This window comes from Musa acuminata, chromosome BXJ1-9, assembly GCF_036884655.1.
Source record: "Musa acuminata AAA Group cultivar baxijiao chromosome BXJ1-9, Cavendish_Baxijiao_AAA, whole genome shotgun sequence".
NCBI lineage: Eukaryota > Viridiplantae > Streptophyta > Magnoliopsida > Zingiberales > Musaceae > Musa > Musa acuminata.
Window position 1 is genome coordinate 39,662,377 of NC_088335.1, and position 25,124 is coordinate 39,687,500.

General features: G+C 39.9%; 3 protein-coding genes and 1 long non-coding RNA gene across 6 annotated transcripts; 2 read left to right on the top strand and 2 right to left on the bottom strand.

Moving 5' to 3' along the window:
* The first annotated feature begins 201 nt into the window (after nt 1-201).
* Nucleotides 202-4,468, top strand: LOC103998528 (sucrose synthase 7). Of its 2 annotated transcripts, none has more exons than XM_009420016.3 (17): nt 202-500; nt 590-722; nt 801-955; nt 1,025-1,217; nt 1,312-1,430; nt 1,520-1,736; nt 1,807-1,902; nt 2,014-2,187; nt 2,268-2,384; nt 2,484-2,650; nt 2,721-2,945; nt 3,038-3,359; nt 3,438-3,682; nt 3,756-3,894; nt 3,961-4,052; nt 4,140-4,163; nt 4,285-4,468. In XM_009420016.3, the coding sequence occupies exons 1-17, from the start codon at nt 397-399 to the stop codon at nt 4,355-4,357; spliced, it is 2,595 nt and encodes an 864-aa protein (XP_009418291.2). In that variant the 5' UTR covers nt 202-396; the 3' UTR covers nt 4,358-4,468. The 2 variants fall into 2 exon arrangements, with proteins under 2 accessions (XP_009418291.2, XP_009418292.2); XM_009420017.3 differs by having other exon boundaries at nt 203-500; nt 4,248-4,426.
* Nucleotides 4,469-10,838: 6,370 nt separating this feature from the next.
* Nucleotides 10,839-11,254, bottom strand: LOC135594334 (uncharacterized). Its single transcript, XR_010480063.1, has 2 exons — nt 11,167-11,254; nt 10,839-11,074 (listed from the first exon to the last, which is right to left on the bottom strand). It is a non-coding gene; the product is annotated as an uncharacterized LOC135594334 (long non-coding RNA).
* A 5,772-nt stretch (nt 11,255-17,026) lies between these two features.
* On the top strand, nt 17,027-21,041 carry LOC135593511 (pentatricopeptide repeat-containing protein At2g22410, mitochondrial-like). Its single transcript, XM_065083612.1, has 3 exons — nt 17,027-19,661; nt 19,747-19,835; nt 20,594-21,041. Exon 1 carries the CDS (start codon nt 17,060-17,062, stop codon nt 19,064-19,066), a length of 2,007 nt encoding a protein of 668 aa, XP_064939684.1. The 5' UTR covers nt 17,027-17,059; the 3' UTR covers nt 19,067-19,661; nt 19,747-19,835; nt 20,594-21,041.
* A 402-nt stretch (nt 21,042-21,443) lies between these two features.
* Nucleotides 21,444-24,340, bottom strand: LOC135594335 (protein PIN-LIKES 7-like). Of its 2 annotated transcripts, XM_065084730.1 has the most exons (11): nt 24,228-24,340; nt 23,699-23,932; nt 23,534-23,613; nt 23,307-23,431; nt 23,090-23,211; nt 22,801-23,019; nt 22,494-22,613; nt 22,312-22,412; nt 22,165-22,217; nt 21,902-22,087; nt 21,444-21,752 (listed from the first exon to the last, which is right to left on the bottom strand). In XM_065084730.1, exons 2-11 carry the CDS (start codon nt 23,831-23,833, stop codon nt 21,628-21,630), a joined length of 1,266 nt encoding a protein of 421 aa, XP_064940802.1. In that variant the 5' UTR covers nt 23,834-23,932; nt 24,228-24,340; the 3' UTR covers nt 21,444-21,627. The 2 variants fall into 2 exon arrangements, with proteins under 2 accessions (XP_064940802.1, XP_064940801.1); XM_065084729.1 differs by having other exon boundaries at nt 23,699-24,303.
* Between the last annotated feature and the right edge of the window lie 784 nt (nt 24,341-25,124).

A 25,124-nucleotide genomic window follows, 5' to 3' on the forward strand; every position in this document is an offset into this window, starting at 1 on the left:
GAACAGGAGAAGGATAAAGGGGCCAAAAATTCCAGACCTCTGTGATCCAAGAAACCTTACTCCTCCTCCAAGCTACATGGAGGAATGGAACTGCTCACTTTGCAGTACAAACAAGAAACTCCCACGAATGCTTTCCTTGCTCTTAACTGAGAAGAATATGTGGATGACTCCTCCAAGAAATGTAGCAGCATCCCTTCCTCTGATCACAGTCTTCCGCCAGCCTAAGTCTCCAGCTATCAAATCAAAGATTCCATGTTAGTCGAGCATCGAGATGATAGCAATCATCTGATATAAATTGACAGCTTCAACGGGGATGAAAGCCAGGTCATAGCCTTCTTTGTAGGTCTTCAAGGTCGACTCCAGCTACCTTCTTCCTGTTGCTCCAAGATTTCCACCATGGCCGGTGCAGGGCGCACCGTCAAGAGATCAGACAGCATTGCAGATGCCTTGCCTGAAGCACTCAAACAGAGCCGCTACCAGATGAAGCGGTGCTTCGCGAGGTATTACTCGATCAATGCTTTTAATTCTTGGTAGCATTAGCAGCATATCGACAAATCGAGATGTCTTCATGTCCCAAATGACGTATCAGGTACGTCTCAAAGGGCAGGAGACTGATGAAGAACCAGCAGTTGATGGATGAACTGGAGAGCACAATGGATGACAAGGTCGAGAAGTCCAAGCTCATGGAAGGATTTCTCGGCTTGGTTATTTGTTGGACACAGGTAGGAGTTCCATCTTGCTCTTCCTTTCTCAGTTAATTAATACCTGCAAACAAAGCTCACTTGCAACTCAAATGGCAGGAAGCAGTTGTTCTTCCTCCATTTGTGGCATTTGCGGTTAGACAACATCCAGGGATATGGGAATATGTTAAAGTCAATGCAGAGGATTTATTTGTCGATGAAATCACTGCTTCGGAGTTCTTGAAGTTTAAGGAAACAATATATGATGAGAGATGGTAGTGTAAATTACGTAAACATTTGCACTTACAGTTCAGTCTTGTTCATTCGTTCATGGAAATTTGCAGGGCAAATGATGAGGATGCACTGGAGGTGGATTTCGGGGCCTTCGATCTGTCAACACCTCATCTCTCCTTGCCTTCGTCGATAGGAAATGGCATGCAATTCATATCTAAATTCTTGTCATCGAAACTAAGTGAGAATCCAAAGAACGCGAAGCCATTGTTGGACTACCTGCTCGCGCTTAATCACCGAGGAGAAGTAAGAACCCAGAGCAAAAGAAGAGATAGCATTAAGGCTAAATCATGGTGAAGAACATATCAAAGATCTTTAATCACTTTGCTTTTTTTTGCAGAAGCTAATGATCAATGGCTTCCTCGACACCGTGAGCAGACTCCAGTCAGCGTTGATCTTGGCCGAAGTATTTGTCAGTAACCTCCCCAAGAACATGCCATTCGAAAAATTCGAACAAAGGTGATTCCCACCTGCAAGAAACACACAACGGTGTAAAGAAAGAAAACTTGAGAGTTGGTGTGATTCACATACACAAAGTTGTTCTGCAGATTTCAAGAATGGGGTCTGGAGAAAGGATGGGGCGACACCGCCGAAAGGGTGAAGGAGACTGTGAACTCTCTGTCCGAGGTTCTTCAATGTCCAGATCCTGTGAACATAGAGAAATTTCTTGGTAGAGTTCCGGCCATCTTTAACATCGTCATCTTCTCGCCGCATGGCTATTTCGGACAAGCAGATGTTCTTGGCTTGCCTGATACCGGAGGCCAGGTGCAGAACTCATGCCACAACCCATCATCGAATCAGAGACTAGCTTCTCATCGGTTCGTTTCCGGTGCAGGTTGTCTATATCCTGGATCAGGTGAGAGCCTTCGAAGAAGAATTGCTTCTCAGGATCAAGCAGCAAGGTTTGACGATTACACCCCGAATTCTTGTGGTAAGTCAATGAATTCCCATGAGTTCTTGTTCCAGGCTTCCAGCCATTTAATGAATGTAATGCAAGTCCATGTCCACAAACAAGCAAAACCAATAAAAGAGGTGATGATAGGTAACGAGATTGATACCAGAAGCCAGGGGGACCAAATGCAACCAAGAACTCGAGGCAATACTGAATACAAAGCACTCACACATCCTGCGAGTGCCATTTAGGACCGAAACCGGAGTGCTGCATCAATGGGTTTCTCGATTCGACATCTACCCCTACCTCGAGAGATATGCTCGGGTATGTCTCTCCAGTTCAATAGCTTCAGCTTGAGTAGGATTCTTCTGATAGGGGAGTACTTGCTTTGTGGAATTCTGTAGGATGCAGCCGCCAAAGTTCTTGACATCTTGGAAGGGAAGCCAGACCTGATCATCGGCAATTACACTGATGGCAACTTGGTAGCATCTCTCGTGGCAAGCAAACTTGGAGTAACTCAGGTATCAGCTGTACTTCTTCTTCCTAACACAATGTAACACGAAGTAGTCTGAATCCTTGTGGTTCTTCAAGAAACTTATGGAAGAACACCATAAAACCAGGGTACCATAGCACATGCTCTTGAGAAAACCAAGTATGAGGATTCTGATGTCAAATGGAAGGAACTTGATCCAAAGTACCACTTTTCCTGTCAATTCACAGCCGACATGATCTCGATGAACACTAGTGATTTTATCATCACAAGCACATACCAAGAAATTGCAGGAAGGTATGCTCTCGCACAACTTCTTTGAAATCTCACTTGCTCTTTACCATAAATTAGTGTTTGGGCAATGCAGCAAGGATAGGCCTGGGCAGTACGAGAGCCACAATGCGTTTACGATGCCTGGGCTGTGCCGGTTTGCGTCGGGCATCAACGTCTTCGATCCCAAGTTCAACATTGCTTCCCCTGGAGCCGATCAATCCGTCTACTTCCCCCATACGCAGAAGCACAGGCGCCTGACTTCGTTTCATCCTGCTATTGAGGAGCTACTGTATAGCAAACAAGACAATGACGAACACATGTAATTGTCTCACCTTAATCTTTAACGAACAGCAACGAGTTCAGCTTTCCAAGATCACTGACATCTGAATCAAACACTGCTCATGGCAACAGAGGGTTCCTCGCGGACAAAAGGAAGCCAATCATCTTCTCCATGGCAAGGCTGGACACAGTGAAGAACATTACCGGTTTGGTGGAGTGGTACGGGAAGAACAGTAGGCTGCGAGAGCTCGTGAACCTCGTCGTCGTTGCCGGCTTCCTTGACCCCTCGAAGTCGAAGGACAGGGAAGAGATCAGCGAGATCAAGAAGATGCATTCCCTGATTGACAAGTACCAATTAAAAGGCCAGCTGCGTTGGATAGCAGCACAGAACGATCGCGTGAGGAACGGTGAGCTGTACCGCTGCATCGCCGACACCAAAGGAGCTTTTGTGCAGGTTCTTTCTTTCTTCCTCGATACTCTCATCGCGGCCATGACCATGGACCGAGTACATGAACTTCTTCCATGCTTCCAGCCTGCTCTGTACGAAGCATTTGGTCTGACAGTGATAGAGGCAATGAACTGCGGCCTGCTCACCTTCGCGACCAACCAAGGAGGTCCGGCGGAGATCATCGTCGACGGGGTCTCTGGCTTCCATATCGATCCAACCAACGGCGACGAGTCGAGCAACAAGATCGCGGACTTCTTCGCCAAGTGCAGGGAGGACAGCAGCTACTGGAACAGGGTGTCCACTGCCGGAATCCAACGCATCAATGAATGGTAGGTGGGATGGCATGCATGACTTCGCCGCCATCATGAGCTTAAACCTCAAACTGCAGCTTCGTTTTGGCAGCTACACATGGAAGATCTACGCCACCAAGGTGTTGAACATGGGAACGTTCTATGGCTTCTGGAGGCAACTGAACAAGGAAGAGAAGCAAGCCAAGCAACGATACGTCAAGTTGTTCTACAATCTCCAGTTCAGGAAATTGGTAAGTTCAGGGCGAAATCAAAACCACGTCTTTGACGTACTTCATGACTTATCGATTCCGTTGCAGGCGAAGACAGTTCCAGCTGTGGATTCCACATCCGAGGCTGTGCCAGTATCATCCAAGCCTCTAAGGAGGCCTTCGCCTCAGATAACACGAAGGCAAGCACTTCCATTATTCCCTGAGATTTTTGCTTAACAAAGTCATGATAAATAGCTAACCAGCCATTACTCCTTTACCTGAAGCAGGCGCACGCAATCGCGAATCCAAAGGTGAGACGATCGAGCACTGCAACATCGATCCATGTTTTCTTCCTGATAACTCTCTTCTTACCTCTGCATTGTTACATCTTTTAGGGTCTTCTTTTAATCCGTGAACACAACATGATCTCAGGATGATCACAGAATACTTGACATCAAAAATACCTTCTGCCGAAGCCACCGGAGATGCTTCTTCGACCAAATAAATCACTGCGTTATTTGCAGGAGCCACAAGAGGCGTGGTTGCATTTGTACTTCGGATGTGTATTAATTTACGCAATAAAACAGGGTTTGTGAGTAAAATAAGATTGAGATTGCTGTTATATTTTGTGTACATGTTATGGACATTGCACTCTCACATACTTCACCATGTGCTAAAGCACAGAACCATTGTTCGAGTGGAAGCTGAGAATAGAACATCTATATTGCAAATATAATTAAAATATACACCTGATTATATTAGTTATATTTTTTTTATAATTTATTAATATCAAAGCACCACGAGGGAAAGTTGCTCGCCAAGTGCCGACTGAAAGCTGCGTAGTGAGAAAAATCCTCTATTCTGTTGAGGAGAGGGAACATGTTAATGTATTGAAGCATTTTTATTTCTTCAATAAAGCTTCTTCAATAATTGTTCTTATCTTCTATTATTTTCTTCATTAGAGCAGTGAAAAAAGCGAACCTTCGCCCTTGTCTTCGGCCAGCTCCACGGCCAAGCCTCATCTTCCTCACCGCAGTAGCCTTCGCTACCTTCGCTGATCTGCCAAAAGTCGATGGACTTAAGGAGAACGAAGGGTGGACTTAATGAGAACGAAGGGAATGCCTGTGCCCTCGCAGCAACAGCAATCGTAATAGTAGCAGCGATATGCTCTTATCCTACTCATGAAGTCTCTCGCTTGTAAATCATTCTTTGCATCGATCCAAGATTGGTATCCTTATCAGGAGCACCATGCCCCCGCAAGATTGTGCTCCTGATAAGGATACCAATCTTGGATCGATGCAAAGAATGATTTACAAGTGAGAGACTTCGTGAGTAGGGCAAGAGTAGATCGTTGCTCTTATCTTCTATTCAATGGTTTACAGATTGTATTTGTTGGGAAAAAACTTGTTAAAGCATAATATTCTTTTCCCTCTTTTTGTATCAGAATGGGTTCCTCATCAAAATACCAACTTGATATCCAAATGAAAATATCAACCAACATAGCATAAACAATAGAGCAAATAATCAATCACACAGTGAGACCAAATCTTTTAACATGGAAAACCCAATGTGAGAAAAACTACGGGACCGTAATCCACCTCAAACTTCCACTATCAATAGTAATGATAACAAGTTTATAATATGTCTTTTCTAGAATAACTAGAGGATCACAATAACATCAATATTATATATCTTGGCTCTAGCAGATCATCATATAGGATGAATCTCCTCAAAAGAAAATTATAGGTATCACAAAATGGGTATAACAGGAAAGTACCTTAGAGAGGGTAAACTGTAGATCAACACCATTAGGATTATAGAGTTTACTGTAAGGATTCTCCACATAAAATTTGGGTCAAAACTGACGACGTTTGGCCACCGATCGTCAAGTAGAAAACTCAAAAATCTTACTTTCTCTCTCTTCTTTTCGATCTGTGCGTCGTCGCTCGCTGCACCTGCACACACGCACGCTACCCTCACTAATTTTACCCTTTCTTTCAATTAGTGATTTGGGCTCAATAGGCCCAATTGTCCAAGCCCACATATGGGCTGGACCCAACAATTCTCCCCCTCCGGTTCATATGGTGGGCTGTACCAAGCCCGCTCTTCGTCTACATTCTTCAAGCTTCTCCTTAGGCAAATATTTTGTCAACATATCTGATCCATTCTTATTAATATGTACTTTTTCCCACTGTAATTCTTTTATCTCAAGCACATAATGAATCCAGTGATATCTCACATCAATATGCTTGGATCTAGAATGATATGTTGAATTCTTGGAGAGGTGAATGACACTCTGACTGTCACAGTAAACAGTATATCCTTCCTGTTTCAAGCCCAATTCCTATAGAAACTTTTTCATCCATAAAGCTTCCTTGCATGCTTTAGTAATTGCTATGCATTCTGCTTTTGTGGTTGATAGAGCAACATACTTCTGTAACTTATACTGCTTAGAGACTGCTCCCCCTGCAAATGTCATCAAGAACCCCGAAGTAGACTTCTTGGAATCAGTATCACCTGCCATGTCTGCATCTATATACCCTTCTAACACAGGTTTATTATTACCAAAACATAAACATAACCTGGAAGTACGTTTTAGATATCTTAATATCCATTTTATTGTTGCCCAATGTTCCTTTCCAGGATTAGAGAGAAATTGGTTAATAACTCCAACTGCATGAGCTATATCTGGCCTAGTACAAACCATAGCATACATCAAACTGCCTACTGCAGATGAGTAAGGCACTCTAGACATTCCTTCTTTTTCTTTCTCACTTGTAGAATATTATTTCGAACTAAGCTTGAAATGACTTGCAAATGGAGAACAAACTGCTTTGGCTTTACTCATGTTGAATCTTTCAAGAACCTTTTCAATATAAGTCTCCTGAGATAGCCAAATCTTCCTTTTCTTCCTATCACGAAGAATCTTAATGCCAAGTATTTGTTTCACTGATCCCAAGTCTTTCATGGCAAAAGACTTACTTAGCTCTCTTTTAAGCTTTCCAATTTTTCCAACATCATGACCAACAATCAGCATATCATCAACATATAGTAGTAAAATAATAAAATCATCATCTGAAAATTTCTTCATAAACACACAATGATCAGATGTGGTTCTATCATACCCTTGGCTTATCATAAAGGAATCAAACTTCTTATACCACTGTCTAGGTGCCTATTTGAGTCCATATAAGCTTTTCCTAAGCTTACACACCATATTTTCTTTTCCCTTGACTTTGAAACCTTCTGGTTGCTCCATGTAAATTTTTCTTCTAAGTCACCATGAAGAAATGTTGTTTTTACATTAAGTTGCTCAACTTCTAAATTCAAGCGGGCAGCCAAACCAAGAACAACTCGGATATAAGACATTTTCACAATTGGAGAAAATATTTCTTCAAAGTCAATACATTTCTTCTGACTGAATCCTTTCACAACTAGTCATGCCTTGTATCTTTGTTGTGAGCTATTGTTTTCAGTCTTCAATTTGTAAACCTACTTATTCTGATAGCTTTCTTCTCTTTAGGCAACTTTACCAAGTCATAGGTGTGGTTCTCATGCAAAGATCTCATCTCTTCTTGTATGGCTTTAACCTACTCATTCTTATGCTCATAAAGAATAGCTTCTTAGTAAGTTTCTGGCTCTCCCCCGTCAGTAAGCATAACATACTCATGTGGAGGATATATGGCAGATGGCTGTCGCTCTCTAGTGGATCTTCTCAATGGAATCTCAACTGGTGATGGAGGTGCTTGTTCAGTTGGTTCAACATCATCAACTGTAGGAGTATCATTACTTACATTCTCACCACAATCTTCTTGTTCATCTCCCCCATGATCATCATGAACTACAAGTGAAGGAACTGGACCCAAACTCCAAGGAATATAAACAGAGGTTTCTAGCTTCTTAACATTATCACCATCATCAAACAATTGATCTTTAAGAAACACAACATCTCTGCTTCTAATAATCTTCTTGTTTACTAGATCTCATAATCTGTACCCAAACTCTTCATGACCATATCCTAAGAAGATACATACTTTTGCTTTACTATCAAGCTTGGACCTCTCATCTTTGGGAATATGAACAAATTCTTTACACCCAAAGACTCTTAAGTGATTATAAGATATATCTTTTCCTCTTCATACTCTCTCTGGAACATCACCTTTCAAAGGAACTGATGGAGAAAGATTTATCAGATCAATTGTAGTTCTCATAGCCTCCCCCAAAATGACTTTGGTAACTTGGCATGGGAAAGCAAACACCTAATCCTTTCTTCAATTGTTTTGTTCATCCTTTCTGCCACACCGTTCTGTTGAGGAGTTTTAGGAACTGTTTTCTCAAGCCTGATACCATAGAATCTACAATAATTCTCAAAAGGACCCTTGTACTCGCCACCATTATCTGATCGAATACACTTTAGTTTTTTGCCAGTCTCTTTTTCAACATTAACATGAAACTCCTTGAAAACATCGAGTACCTAGTCTTTAGATTTCAAAGCAAAAGCCCACACTTTTCTAGAATAGTCATCAATAAAAGTAACAAAATAAAGAGCACCTCAAAGAGTTCTAATTTGCATAGTACAAACATCAGTATGAACTAAATCAATAACATCTAATCTTCTAGATGATGGATATGTATGAAATGCAACTATATGTGTTTTTCCAACTAAGCAATAATCACAAGATTTAAGAGATGTACCTTGCAACTCTGGTAAGAACTACTTTCTAGCAAGAGTTTGAAGTCCATTCCCGCTGATATGTCCAAGCCTCTTATGCCAAAGATATATACTTTCACCTTTTTTAATTACATTAATCTCTCATTTGTATAGCTTAGCTTCCATGATATAAAAATAGTTAAGTTTCTTTCCTCTTGCCACAATCAGAGAACCTTTAGTGAGTTTCCATTTGCTTTCACCAAAATAATGTGCAAAGCCCTCATCATCAAGTCTACCTATAGATATCAAGTTAAGATGAATATATGGAACATGTCTTACATCTTTGAGTATCAATTTGCTCCCAATATTGGTCTCTAAGTAAATATCTCTAATACCCATAATCTTAGATGTACCATTGTTTCCCATTCTAATATTACCAAAATCATCAACAGTGTAAGATCTAAAGAAATCACCATGAGAAGTAACATGAAATGAAGCACCAAAGTCAATTACCTAATCACTGTCCTAAGCGACAAGACTAACACAACTTTCATCACAAACAATAGTGATATTACCTTCAGCAGCAACTGTATTGGTTTCTTTCTCATTTTTTTTCATTTTATTATGTTCTCACTTCCAAAACCTACACTCTTTCTTTATGTAACATGGCCTGTTATAGTGAAAACATTTGATATTTCTTATAGACTTGGATCTTCCTCTATATCCATGTGAATTTCTACTATGACTTCTTCCACGTCTTTCTTGTTTTTCAATAACAAATGCCCCAGAAGAAGATTCACCATGTTCTTTCCTTCTGGCATCTTCATTTAGCAAACTGTCTTTAACCATATCTATAGTTAGAGTCTCCTCTAGCGTGGAGTTGCAAATAGTCACCACATATGTTTCCCAACTTTCTAGTAAAGAGCTGAGAAGTAATAATTCTTGCATCTCATCATCTATATTCATTTTCATAACAGCCAACTGTTTGCAAGACTCTAAAATTGGCTTATGTGCTCAACAATGTTACCACCATCTTTATACTTTAAATTTAAAAGCCTTCTGAGGAGAGAAATTCTATTTCCTACTGTCTTTTTTGCAAAGAGGTTTTCTAACCTTTGCCAAACAACATCAGCTCTGGTTTCATCTGAAATATGCTCATGCAAGTTTATATCCATCCATCTTCTAATATAGGCAATGACTTTTCTATATTGAACTTCCTATTCTTCATCGTCCATGGTAGAAGGTTTATCTTTAACCTTGATAGGCTTATACAAATCTGTGCAATAGAGCAAATCTTCCATCAGACACCTCCAAGTGGAATAATTTAATGAGTTCAATTTAATCATACCATCTGACTGTTCCATTTCAATCACACTAGAAAAACTAGCACCAAACAACCTGTTGCTCTGATACCACTTGTTGGGAAAAAACTTGTTAAAGTGGAATATTCTTTTCCCTCTTTATGTATCAAAATGGGTTCCTCATCAAAATACCAACTTGATATCCAAATGAAAATATCAACTAGCACAGTATAAATAATAGAGCAAATAATCAATCATATAGTGAGACCAAATCTTTTTATGTGGAAAACCCAATGTGGGAAAAACCATGGGACCGTAGTCCACCTCAAACTTCCATTATCAATAGTAATAATAACAGGTTTACAATATATCTTCTCTAGAATAATTAGAGCATCATAATAACATCAAGATCATATATCTTGCCTCTAGCATATCATCATATATGATGAATCTCCTTAAAAGAGAATTATAGGTCTCACAAAATGGGTATAGCAGGAAAGTATCTTAGAGAGGGTAAACTATAGATCAACACCGTTAGAATTGTAGAGTTTACTGTAAGAATTCTTCACATAAAATTTGGGTCAAAACTAACGATGTTTGACCACCGATCGTCAAGCAGAAAACTCAAAAATCTTACTTTCTCTCTCTGTGTATCGTTGCTCGCTGCACCTTGCACCCACACACGCACGCTACCCTCACTAATTTTAGCCTTTCTTTCAATTAGTGATTTGGGCTAAATAGGCCCAATTGTCATATTGAAATATTTTTATTTCTTCAATAAAATTTCAATAAAATTAATAGTGAAATAAGACCAATAAGACCAACAGTATTGAAATATTTTTATTTCTTCAATAAAATTTCTTTAATAATTATTTTTTTCTTCTATTATTTTTTTCAGAGACTACTAAAGGCTGTCGAGTACACGTAACCCGGACATGTTTCATAGAGACATATCATCGAACAAGAGCCATGCGTGTCTCTATTCTGAAAGATCCCATGCCCATCAGTGTATCACATTGCGAGGAGCGGAACAATGACATAACTACTACGCGCATAATAAAAGTTTATTCGTGAAACATATCATCCAACTCGTACATTACATCAGACAAACAAAGTGGGTTCGGTGGTTTTTGTTCAAGGATGGGAAGGAGGATGGCGTTTGGAGTGGAGGTAGTCTTGAAGAGCTTGGATCTGCTCCCTCGACGGCGGCTCCTCGTTGTTCTTAATGGTCCTGTGGACGTCATACGTGGTTGCACCCAATACGAGGAGCCTGCAAGCATTCAGTGAAGTTTCTCGGATCAAACACGAGAGAAGGACGATGAGGGATTCGGCGATGAGATAGTTCGGTGAATCGAGGCTGACCCGCAAGCGAACACCACCACCTGCCTGGGGAATATGTGTTTTTTAAGCAGCTTCATTTTCTTGCGTCCTTTGCTGTGCTTGATGTTATGGTGTCTTCAAGATTAGCGTCTATTATTTATGATCATCAAATTTAATTTTTTTTTCATTTTTCCTTTTTCTGGTTTGAATACTCTGACATCTCACGTGCAAGTTGGGCGTTGAGATGAGCCCAACATCCAAGTTTTCTATATTTAATTTCAAAGGGGTGTCAGGACTATAACTAGGAGAATCCTAATTGAGAGAGACATTTATGTAAAATTTACCAATGTCGACCCCTATTAAAGAGGTGAAGAGATCGATTAGGGCTAGGAGGTTATTTTTTAGAGAAGAATAAGGAGTTGTAAAGGAATATGAGTCTTAAGTAGGAGACATATTAAGAGTTGGTTAGAAGTAGGAGTCTTAAGTAGGAATCCTATTAGGAATTAGGGTTTAGAAGCCTTATAAATAGTCATGTATTCCTTCTCTTTCATAAGCAATAGATGAATCTTTTCTGCAGCCTTTGAGCGGCGACTTAGAGGGAGGAACCCCTATAGAGTTCCAAGGAGGTCGATCCCCTAAAAAGATCAATCCCAAGTTTAAAATCTACAAGGGTTCTAACACCTGGTATCAGAGCAACGTTCTTGGCGTCTCGCTGCCCTTCCACAGCCATCCATCAACCCTCCATAATCGCCCAAAGCAATTCCCACAATTGCTTAAAAGATCGTCGCCAAATTCCGCCATCATCTCCATCACCACATATCATCCTTTGATCTCCCCGTGAATTGCAACAGGTTCTAGTTTTCTACCTTACTGCTACTATAGTTTAGTTATCCTTATTTAAAAATCCTAAAAAAAATTATTCCTGTATAGGTGCATAAACTTTTCGTCATAAAGTTTTTATCTCTATGACGAAAGATACATTGCAGAATTCCAACCGTATAACACCGTCTGTTTGATCTTGCTACTGTATTTTTTTTATCCAAATCTCTACGAAATTTTTATAACATCTTTGACATTTCCTAACAGCAGATTTCCTTTAGTTTTGTCAAAAAATTCTCAATATAAACCATTGATATTTTACGTCTAATCTACTATACTTGAAAATCTGCACTGTAAAATTTCAGCCGCATAACATTGCTTGTTTGATCTTGATACTACATTGTTTTTATCCAAATCTCTAAGAAATTTTTATGATAGCTTTGACACTTCCTAACAGTGGATTTTTCTTTAGTTTTATCAAAAAATTCTCAATATAAACCACTGATCTTTTACGTCCAATCTGCTATACTTAAAAATCTGTGCTGTAGAAAATTTCAACCGCATATTGTTGCCTTAACCCATCTATTTACAATCTTTTTTGAATGAAATTTCTTATACACTTCATAGATCATCTTGACTTCCATCTAAGATTGATTTATTAAGGAATTCATCTCTAAAAACGATTTTGTGTTGTTGTAAATTTTCATCGTAAACCGCTGAAATTTTTCGATGAGAATTCTGCAATCGCAACTTGCACCAATTTCCTTGCTGTTATACTGCCAAAATTTTCTTGATTAAATTAGACATCCTTGCTGTCATATAAACTATGATTTTGCTATCAATTCTCTCAATTCTCTCAAGTTTTTGGTGGAAATTACATCGAGAAACCATTGTTTCTTCGACGATAATTCTACTCTTACAAGACAGCACATACTTGCTGCAACTTCCACTGATTTTTATCAAACCTTTGCTACCATCTACCACAGATCCAAAACTTTCATCCACAGCCCTAAAACTCCACTAAACTACACCCTCAAACTGCACCCAAAATAGCCACAAAACAAGTCTAAACCGTAGCCTACATCCACCAATCCACCAACCCTTTCGACCATCACCTCTCTCAACCAATACATGTCTTTAACTCGACAACAAAAGAGAGATCTTAACATCACAGATTTGGCAGCATATACTATGGCATCTGAGGAGGTAATCAATGCTAAATTCGAAGCCTTCGAGGCACGATGGAGGATAAGATTTGGATGCTCTTTACCGAACTCAGATTGGGCCGACCACTAAGCCCGAAGAAATCACATTAAGGAGAGAGCTTTGCCCAATCGCACTAAGCCCAAAGATATGACTTCCAAGAGAGGGGAAGCTCTATGACCGACCCCAACTATCTATGCATGAGAGTGGACTTCCCTAGATAGGAAGAAGGAGACCCAATTGGTTGGATCTTGCGCGCAGAGCGATATTTTCGGTACCACAAAACCGCGGATGCATCTATGGTGAAAATTACAGCTATACATCTTAAAGGGGATGCTATACAGTGGTTTGAATGGTTTGAACATACTTATGGAGTCCTTTCATGGCAACAATTCAAAGAAGGACTACTGATCCGCTTCAGACCAACTGATTATGAGAATATTGACGGACAACTAGCAAAGATCCGACAAACCCCACCATTCAAGAGTACCAAACTAGGTTTGAAAGGTTATCTAATCAAACTCATGATTAGTCTCAAAAATAGCTATTGAGGACCTTCATTGAGGGTTTGAAGCCGAAGATCCGAGGAGAAGTTAAAGCGCGACAACCGTATACGCATATGGCAGCCATCTCTTTCGTACGACATCAAGAGGAGCAATTGAACCATGAAGCTCAGAGGACTATGGTCGCTCCTCAACTAGTAATATTGAAGCCCTTAGCCCCCCCTACTGTCGACTAAGTCCCTATACCAAAGAGGTTAACAAGAGAAGAGCTTCGGGAGCGATATATAAAGGGGTTATGTTGGTATTGTGACGAGCCGTGGAGCCGTGAGCATCACTGTAGTAAAGGGAGACTTCTTATGATTGAACCAATAGAAGAATAGGTCATTGAACATTCAGAAGAAAGCCTTGAACATGAAGAAGAAGATGTAGAAGAAGAGCCACAACTGATCGAAGTTACGGTACATGCATTAGCCGGCTACTTAAACCCGCAAACGATGAAAGTTGGAGGCCTTCTCAAACAACAACCGATCACTATTCTCATCGACACGGGCAATACTAATAACTTTCTAAACAGTAAGGTTACTATCCAGATGGCCTTACCTATCGAGAATTGCAGTAGGTTTGACGTTAAGGTTGCCGATGGATGGATTTTGAAGTATGATCGTAGGCGCCCGCAAGTGAAACTATTGCTGATCATAAGGCTTTACCAAGAGATAATTGCATATTTCTTCCTTCTCCCTCTTGATGATCATGAGGCCATGCTCAGAATTAAATGGTTGATGACATTAGGTGATATTTCTTGGAATTTTATGCAACTAATTATGAAATTTTACAGTAAGGAGAAACATGTGATACTGAACGGGAAACGTAGGGGCGATGTAACGACGATTTGCACACAACAAATGGAGAAGGTTTTGCATAAAGCATACAGCGGCTTTTTAGTACAACTTGAGTAGCAAACTAAGGGAGAGCCAATAGAATTTGAAGATCTAAATCTACTTCCTTTGCTTGCTGAATTTTCAGATATATTTGACGAACCGCACAACCTACCTCTTACCCGTCGGCATGATCATTATATAATGATTCTTTCAGGCAAACCTCCAGCAAATACTTGGCCATATCAGTATCTACATCTCCAGAAGGATGAAATAGAAAGGATTGTAAAAGAGATGCTTGAAACATGAGTTATTTGGCCAAGTTGCAACCTCTACTCTTCACCGGTGCTACTTGTACGCAAGAAGGATGGAACAAGGCGAATATGTGTTGATTACCGATCTCTCAATGGCATAACCATCAAGGATAAATACCTTATTCCAATAGTAGATGAATTGCTAGATGAAAGGGAGCACAAATCTTCACAAAGTTGGACCTTTGATCCGGGTATTATCAAATACGAGCGTGCGAAGAAGACATACCGAAAACCACCTTTTGAACACACAACAACCACTAAGAATTTTTGCTTTCTTCAACAGAAGGTGAAATATCTTGGGAATATCATATCAGAGGAAGGTGTGGCAGTGGACCCCTTCAAAATTGGAGCAATGCAAAACTGGCTGACCCCGAGAAACATAAAATTGCTACATGGCTTTCTAGGTTTAACAGGCTACTACCACAAGTTCATGAAAAACTATGGAAAGATCAATGCACCACTTACTTCCTTACTGGAAAAAGATGTCTTCCAATGGTTGGATAGAGCCTCCGCTTCCTTCGACAAACTTAAGACAGTCATGACGACGATGCCGGTGCTAACATTACCAGATTTCAACCGACCCTTCATTATTGAGGCCGACGCATTTGGAGTCGGAATTGGAGCCATTCTAATGCAAGATGGTCGACCACTTGCATACACTAGCAAGACATTATCTCCCTCTCATCAAAATAAGTCAATATATGATAAGGAGATGCTCGCCATTATGCGCGCAGCAACGAGGTGGAGACCCTACTTGATTGGTCGACGATTTCAAATTAAAACCGACCATAAAAGCCTCAAGTACTTTTTGGAGCGAAAGATATCATCCCCTGAGCAGCAAAAATGGGTAACAAAACTTCTTGGATTTGATTATGAAATAACTTACAAAAAGGGAAAAAAGAATATTCTTGTAAATGTGCTTTCGTAGCTACCCTAGCAAGCTGAAGTTTCGGTCGTTTCACTTCCGACCAGTGACTTCCTTGAGGATATTACGATGGAATGGCAGGAAGATTCAAAGACTAGTAAGATTATAAAAAATTTGGAGGAAGCACGAAGCTCCGTGGCTCATTACAATTGGAACTAAAAAAATTACAATATAAGGGACGCATTGTGCTTATGATAAATTCTACTTGCATCTTCACGAGTAGATTTTGGACAAAGTTATTCTATATGTAGGGTACTAAATTGAAAAGGAGTATGACATATCACCCACAAATCGACGGCCAGACAGAAGTTGTAAATAGGTGCTTGGAGATAGCACAAAGCCACCCGCAAAATATGACTATCCAAGGAGAACTCCAGACCCAACCAAGTACCATTATTGATCGACGGATCGTGACTCGACGACGACGACCCACTACTAAAGTGCTAATACAGTGGGTGAACCTACCAACAGAAGATGCCACTTGGGAGAACTATGACGACTTGAAGATCAAATTCCCAAAATTCATGAATCGTTAGCCTCGAGGACAAGGCTGATTTGAAGAGGGCGAGTCTGTTAGGACTCTAGCTATGAGAGTCCTAATTGAGAGAGATATTCATGTAAAACCTACCTAAGCCGACCCCTATTAAAGAGGTGAAGAGGCCGGCTAGGGTTAGGAGGTTGTTTCTTACAGAAGAATAAGGAGTTGTAAAGGAATAGGAGTCTTGAGTATGAGTCCTATTAGGAGTTGGTTAGAAGTAGGAGTCTTGAGTAGGAGTCCTATTAGGAGTTAAGGTTTAGAAGCCTTATAAATAGTTATGTATTCCTCTTTTTATAAGCAATAGATGAATCTTTCTGCAGCCTTTGAGCAGCGACTTGGATGAAGAAACCCCTATAGAGTTCCAAGGAGGCTGATCCCCTAAAGAGATCAACCCAAGTTTAGAATCTGCAAGAGTTCTAACAAGTCGATCTTATTAATTAAGACAAATATATAATATTAATATTGATTGGAGTTTCAAAATCATTATCGATAGATATTTGCAAGGTTTTTCATTAATAAATGTGAAATTTAATAATTTTAAATCATTTAAAAACATTAGAATCAACACCGTAAATGGTTCAATTTAGTAAAAAATTGTTTACGTTCGATTTAATTATTAGCGTCGATTGGGTTAAATAGGAGTCTTATTTTAGTTTGTACACATTACGTGAAATGCACGTGACTGTCAATGCTATTCCGTTAAGTCGAAACGTTGCTTGTATCGATCGATCGATCGATCGATTTGCGACGGGTAGAGTATGTTCAAGGCCGCCGCGGTGAGTCGTCGCGCTACACCCGCCATCTTCTTCGTCTTCCATCCAAGCCGCCACCAAGTGTCGTCCCTCCCCAGACCCAAACGCCCCGCCGACCAAACCATCCTCTCCCTCCTTCAAAGATGCTCTTCCATGAAGCGGCTCAAGCAGCTTCACGGTCAGCTCATCACCAATGACCTGCTCTCCGATGCCCCCACCCTCGGCAAGCTCATCGCCTTCTGCTGCGTCTCCGATGGTGGCGACCTCCGTTACGGCCGCAGGGTCTTCGATCTCGTCCCCCGTCCCAATGCCTTCATGTGGAACAGCTTGATCAGAGGCTACTCTTACAGCCGTGATCCCCGAGAGGCACTCGTCCTCCACTGCCGTATGCTGCGATGTGGCCTCCTGCCCAATCAGTTCACTCTGCCCTTTGTGCTCAAATCGTGCGCTTCCGAGTTGGCTTCGACAGAGGCGTCGTTGGTTCATGCTTTGATCTTCAAGCTGGGATTTGAGTCGCAGGTCTTCGTTGCAAACGCGCTCCTGAGTGCTTACTCTTCTTGTGGGTTTATCGGGCTGGCTCGTAAGGTGTTCGATGAGATTCCTAACAGGAATGTTGTTTCATGGAACTCGATAATCAGTGGGTATGCTCAGGCTGGTGATTGCGTGGAAGCTTTCAATATGTTCAGGGCGATGAGGAATTCAAATGTGGAGTCTGATGGATTCACTCTGGTTAGCCTCCTTTCTGCTTGTGCACAAACCGGAAATCTTGGCTTGGGCAGAGTCGCACACCACTACATTGTCATTACAGGGGTTAGTGTTGATTTAATTGCTGCAAATGCATTGTTAGATATGTATGGGAAATGTGGGGAATTATTTGTAGCACAAAAATGCTTCAACAGAATGGCCTTGAGGAATGTGGTTTCATGGACATCCATGGTCTGTGCTTTTGCAAAGCATGGGCTACTTGATGTTGCTAGAAGTTGGTTTGACCGGATGCCGGAGAGGAATGTGGTCTCTTGGAATGCTATGATCTCTTGTTATGTTCAACATGGCTTATTCCGTGAAGGTTTAGACCTATACACCCACATGCAATCTTCAAGGGTGATACCGGATGAGGTGACTTTGGTAGCCGTACTTTCAGCTTGTAGTCAAACTGGTGACTTGGTCACTGGAAAGGAAATCCACGAGGACATAACAGAACGTATCACAAAGCCTAGTGTCACATTGTTTAATTCCCTGGTTGATATGTATGCAAAATGTGGTTCTGTTGATATTGCCTTGGACATCTTCAGGGTGATGCCTGAAAAAACTGTTGTGTCATGGAATGTGATAATTGGGGCCTTCGCTATGCATGGGTGTGCATTTGATGCCATTGAACTCTTTAGGCAGATGATATGTGAGGGCTTCTCCCCTGACACCATCACTTTTACACGATTGTTGTGCGCATGTAGTCATGGTGGTTTGCTGGAAGTTGGCAAGTACTATTTTGAAGCTATGAGTATTGATTATAAAGTTCCATATGAAATTGAACATTATGCTTGCATGGTTGATCTTCTAGGACGAGGAGGGCAAATAGAGCAAGCAGTTGAACTGATAAGAAGCATGCCAATGAAGCCTGATATTGTCATATGGGGTGCTTTACTTGGGGCTTGCAGGATCCATGGGAACATGAAGACCGGAGAGGAAGTCATGAAACAGTTATTGGAACTGGAGTCAGATAGTGGGGGATTATATGTTTTAGTTTCCAATATGTACAGTGAGAGACACAGGTGGGAAGATATGAAGAAGATTAGAGAACATATGAAAAAGAGTCAGATAAAAAAATGTAGGGCAATTAGTTCAATTGAGATCAATGGAAACATTAATGAGTTTTTAGTTGAAGATATGAGACATGAAAATTCAAGTGACATATACTGTCTTCTTCAAACTTTAACAGACCACTTGATATCTGCAGGACACCCCTCCGTTCCATTGGGAGTAATAAAGGTTGGAGAAGCTCAAGCCGTGTTCTGAGTTAGACTGACAAGTATGAGAAGATAGCACAGAATTTTTAGTTCAGTTATGAAGGAAACTGAATTTTGAACTTCAGATGATGCTAGGAAGGCTTTAATTTGTTTGTGTCCTGAAATTAAAAATGCTAAGTACTGATTGGTATATTTTCTAAGCAGTAGTAACTCACAGCACAAGCAGACACAGGTTTTTCCTGTCAGTTTTAATTGATAAACCTGGCTTGATTTGATGGCCACTTTTTCGTTGTCTACCAATTTGGCATAGTTTTGAGATATATCACCTGACATTGTGTCAAAAATTTCATGCAACTTGGGCTGATCTGAAGTTGAAATGAAGACCTTTCTTGGAAAGTTTACCCGGAAGCTTGAATTGTTAAAAGGTGACAAAAATAGAAGCCAACGGGAATTTGGATGCTATGAAAATAAGTTGGATTTAAGCAACACCCTGTGTTCCTCTTTAACCGTGAGTAACAAATATCAAGATTAGCTTGTTAGTTTCATCAGGGTATGGCCAGTTTACTCATGTTTGTAGTCAATACTACAAATTCTCTCATTGTTTAACTTCTCCAGAGAAAAGGCAACTAACTTCCTTTTCAGAGGTAAAATGCATTGATAATAGGTTTATTTTGTTTTTGTTTGTGTATATGATTTTAATATGATATCTTTGTCATTTCTTTTATACAGAATTGGACATTCTACAGTCTTGTAATGCTTAATGCTTTCAAAGGAACAACCAGTGTCTTTTGCTTTAACCAAATACATGAGCATAGCAGGTGAGTTTCTGTTTTATATACTAATATATTGTTGATGGGAGACTAGGTAGGAATGATGTATTTCAATATTTTAGCTAGGGTGAGTCAACAGTAAGACTGTTCCTTTGCAACATGGGTGATGGGGTTCAAGTCACAAAAAAGTCTTTCTACCTCTAGGAGTAAGGAAAAGTACATTGACCCTCCTCAAATGCAACAAATGTGGGAAGTCATGTTCTAGGTTTGTGCTTTATTGCTAATGATTAGGCAGGAAACAATTATTTCAGTTTCCAAAGGACAGTTTATTTCTATGCAAAATTAAGCTTAGAACAAATATGTGGAGTTCAAACTTTGACTGAATAAATTTCTCATTCATTGGTTTCATTATGTAGGTAATGATGAGAGGGCTAAATCTCGAGGTAGTTATAGCAGAAATTATTAGTTAAAAAGTTTGGATGCAGGCAACTTATCTTATAATGTAAAACAACACATTTCTCCTTTTGCATATACATTTGCATGGTTGTGGCCGAGTTATTCCCATGATGATCTGGAACATCTAATCTAGAAAACAATGACCCGAGAGAAAACAGGGTGCACCATAGTTTGGATGTACAAAATGTGACACTGATCTTATATCTTCAACCCAAGAGTATTCAGAACCTATAATGGTTGGACATTCATACATTTCCTTGTTATCTATTGGTTGAGTGTTTTTACGTGTGTTTTTTTGTTTTTATTAAAATGCAAGTTGATATTGATTTATTGTTCACTTGTTATTGCAGAATACCACCTGCATGATTCAGTCACCTGCTGCTTGACGGAGTTGGAGAACAAATGTCATGTGACCTGTAAACTTGAGCATATGTTTTCTGATTCAACCTGAAGATGATTTAATGGCTTCCTAAAATGACCATAGTTCCAGAGTCAGTTAGCTTCAGCATTCGGGAAAAGTTTGCAATGCAGTCGTTGTGTGTTATTGCCCAAATGGCCTTTAAATGGTGCTATAGTTGTTTCTACTATGTATTTTCCCTGTCGAACGGGAACTAATTGCTACTTTCTCGGGCAAATAAATCGTGTGAAGGGTGAGTTGGTGAGATGGGAATCTGTCCAAGGGTTATTGTGAGTTTATTCTTGTATATGAAGGTTGAAAATGTGAAAGAAAAAGACATGCCTAATGTGCGAGGCTCTCGCCAGTGCTACCTTCAAATATAGAGAGATTATTTGTTTCAAGTTCCACCCTAAATATGAACAAATTATTTTCATGAGTCTGAACCTTGATAGGTGCAAATGTGTAACCTTATCATTGTTTCAAGACCCCCTCTAGAATATTAATTTTAACACACAAATCTGGCAATGATCAATTTAGTTATTTTTTATCTATGGAAAAAGAGAAAAAAAAAAAAAAAAAAAAGGTGGAGAAGTGGAATTAATTGATAGGGGGAACCTCAACAGGGATGAGCATAGTCGCTGTGCAGTTAGTTATATGGAAAATCTATTTTCATCTCTCATATGTCCTCTCTTCTTCTGTTTGCAATACAACCATTTTGTCAACGGAAACTGCATTGTGCCCATCCTTTGACCTTAAGGTTTCGCATCCCTCCATTCAACAATAAACCAAAATGTTTTGCCATGTTAAAAATGAGAAATTCACAAGTAAACATAAGAACTATGCAGTCATCGTGAGATGCCTTTCATTTGTTGCTGAACATGTCAATTTCTTACCGTGTATAACTAATGAATGAAGCTTTAACAGAGAAAAGCGGCTAACCTCAGCTTAAACAAACTACCTACGTTACACATGATTTTTATGAGAATTCTAAGATAAGATCCACATGAAGATAGTGGACCAAATGGTAAGTGCGATGGCGGCGACCACATAAGTCCACATCAAGATGACAGAGCACTCCTCTTGACCAACATCAAACAATTGAGCCATCGTACCTGCATTGAGATCAAAATGGCACATCAAATCTGTGTGACACCAACATTTTGTTTAACAGCAGCAATCCAAATGACAGATCCAATGTTAAAACAGTCCAGTTCTTCGTGTTCGGTGCCCCGTTATGTGGGAAGAAAGAAGGAAAATTTACCTATATTCATGGCAGGCGGGACAGTAAACTGTATCATCAGCACGTATCGGTACAATGGATCGTATGGCACGAATCCTAATTCGTAGGCTGCTTTTACCACAGCAATCCCAAATGCAGGAAGTATCGCAAACCGAATGCACAAAATTGCAAAGACCACCACAGGCTTGATTTGTGATTTGCGTAATCCTGCGCGAGTTTCAGAGGCTTTTAAGGATTGGCAAGCAATTATCACCTGCCAAGATCACACCAAAGTTGAACTTTACCTTGTGTCAAGTTTCCACCAAGAATGAGGGTAATGCAGGGCACTGTGCCTTCACTGCATCAGTCAAAAATGACTGTATCAGTAACTTCTATCCATGCAGAGGATTCATTAATAGAATAGCAGGCATAACAAAGTAGATTGCAGTCACCCTAATAATTTGATGGAGTCTTGAAACACTCTCAGTGGTGCAGTTGCCCCTACAAATAGAGACTTCAACCATGGTATTGCTCCAACAACAAATCCTGCGATCTGGAACAAACCAAGAGATGTTAGAAATCAAATCCTGTACAATGGACTAGTGCAAGAAGAAGTTATTCATGAGAACATTACTGCGCCGATGGTTGGTGGAGCCAACAACTCATCAACAATCTTGTGGAGAGTTTCTTTCATTTTGTGCCAGATGCTCACTCTTTTACCTTGTAGATTTCCACTGGATAGTAGTGGTAGTTCCTGAATGATAACACAATCAAGCTTTTCCCTGTAAGTATAAATGAGTTTGTCTGATTCCTTTTCTTCCTTGTCAGGCTTTGAAGGTTCTTGTGTTTTCATCAAAAGACAAAAAGGCCAAGAGAGAATCAAACTAAGGTTTCTAATGATGTTTCTAATTATTTGGACATTGTGATTGTGACTGACTTACAATTTGGTTTTCTGCCACTTCTATGGAAAGTAGTATGTTCTCCTGATTGGTAGACAACTCTTGATCATCTTCCTTGACAAGATTAGCTCCCACATTAATACATGAACCATTTCTGTCTGCCTCTATGGATCCATTGCTTTGTGATTGGCTCCCATGATATGTTTGACCATCATTCCTCATGAGACTGTAGGCATATGTCCAAATGTAGAATCCTCCAAGCTGCAGGAAAAAGAATCACATCACTTCGTTTGAAATGAAGCATAAATACCTCTGAAAGTATATAATTTACCGCCATGGAGAAAGAAACATAGGAAAGTCCACGGACACTGCAAATCTGTTGGTCACCAAAGGGATTGCCATTCTCTTCACAAACCGCAGGGATTATTATCAAGAGCAGATTGCCCAGGTTACCTGCAGTGAGACAGTATCATAGCTGATCAAACCCAAGTCCTGAAGCAACACAAGCACATATGTGCATTTGCAAATCCTTGATATGGATGATTTACCTGCAGAAGATGTAGCTATCACAAGGCCCTCGAGATGCCGTGGAGGCCCTAAGATCTTCACCACAATCCATCCGAGGACTCCTCCGACTAGGAAGGTGATCCCAATATTAATCGGCATAAACCACCTTCAGAAGACGTTGATTGAATCACTTGAAATTTAGTCAACCGGTTGGTGAGCACTACTAATCATTACTGAATTCACACTTATTTGATGAACCACAACCTACCAAGATATGATTTCTTCGAACGTGAGAGTCTTTGCTAGACTGGCAAACATTAGAGATGGGGTGAAGACAGAAAAGACAACCTGGCGAAACATGAAATTAATGGATCAAGGAAACCATTCTGAACAGATGTGAAGGAATTAGAATGACCCGAACATGTCAATTTACCTTGTTCATGTCTCGGCGAGCACTGGGAATCAGCACATTACTGTAGCCAGAAGCAAGATATGCCCCGAGCAGGCCTATGAGGAGGACCTGCACGATTGGCTCGGATGCCACCAGGAACAATGACCAAAACCCCATCTTCTTCCTCCTCTGTAACTCCGATCAAGTACGACGCAACACTGCTCAATTATGCAGCAATTGAGCAGCAACAGCAGCTAGTGATCTAACATCCCTTCCCTGCGGAAGTAGAAATACTTCAGCTCATCAGATTTTGTATGTAAGCTCATGCACTACTACAACTCGTATTGATTGAAATTGTAGTTTGAGGGAGGTTTAGTATTGATGTAAGTCAACAATAGTTAAGACAAACACTAGCATCACAGTAAAGAAAACAAACGATCATTAGCGTCATCGGAGTTGCTGTAAGAGAAAGACAATCATTACGATAACGATTCAAGAATCTAAAACGACAGAAAGAACACAAAAGTAAAACAAAAAAAGAAGAATAATCAATCAAGTGTATCGTTTGTACGAGAGAGAGAGGGAGACGTGGAAGAGCTCAGGGGGGCATAGAGGAGAAGCAGATGGAAGAGAAGGGAGGAGTTGGGAAGGAGGGTGGAAACCATGGTGGATTTTTGTAGTAAGAAGAGATTGATGGGGAGCTTCAGCGAACAATTCAACGGATTTCCGTTCGTAGTATCGTCGTCATGGATGACGAGCTGTGGTGGATATGGCTGCCTTACGTGCATGTGTCTCTGACTCGGTTTAAGCAGCCTGGCTTAGCTTGAATTAGAGGGCTGTTGCTAACACAGACTTCATGAGATGGATCTCCCAACTTAGCTAAATATGATAAGATTTGTCCTTATCCTCTAGTGGTGGTATCGGACTTGAATTGCTAATCTACTTGTATTATTCTTCCTCAAATAACGCAAATAGTTGTATTCTTACGATAAAGATTTTTTTTCTTTCCTTTTCAATGATAAGTTATCAATCCCAACTTTGCTATACATTTTCAAAAAATTATCGAATGAATAAGTAGGTTTGAAATGTAACACCTTATATTTATAAAAAAACAAATCATCATTTGAATTTTTATATTTTTATATTTTTAAATTCAAATCTTTGTTTTATGATTCTAAATATTTTTTACTAAAAAAAATCACATCTTCTTAATCGGGCCATCAGTGACGAAAAATCTTCTTTACCTAAGCTTCAAATCTTTAGATTACTTTGAGAATAAATATAAAATAAAAACATATCAGTAACATGTTAATAGAAATATTTTAAAAATTATAAAAAAATCTTTAATATTTATGAAACATATATAAATATCAACAATCTAATATAAAATGATAGCATATCAGTTCATCATGAAACTCATGTATTAGAAAAATAATATAGTAAATAAAATTATACATTAATCATATGC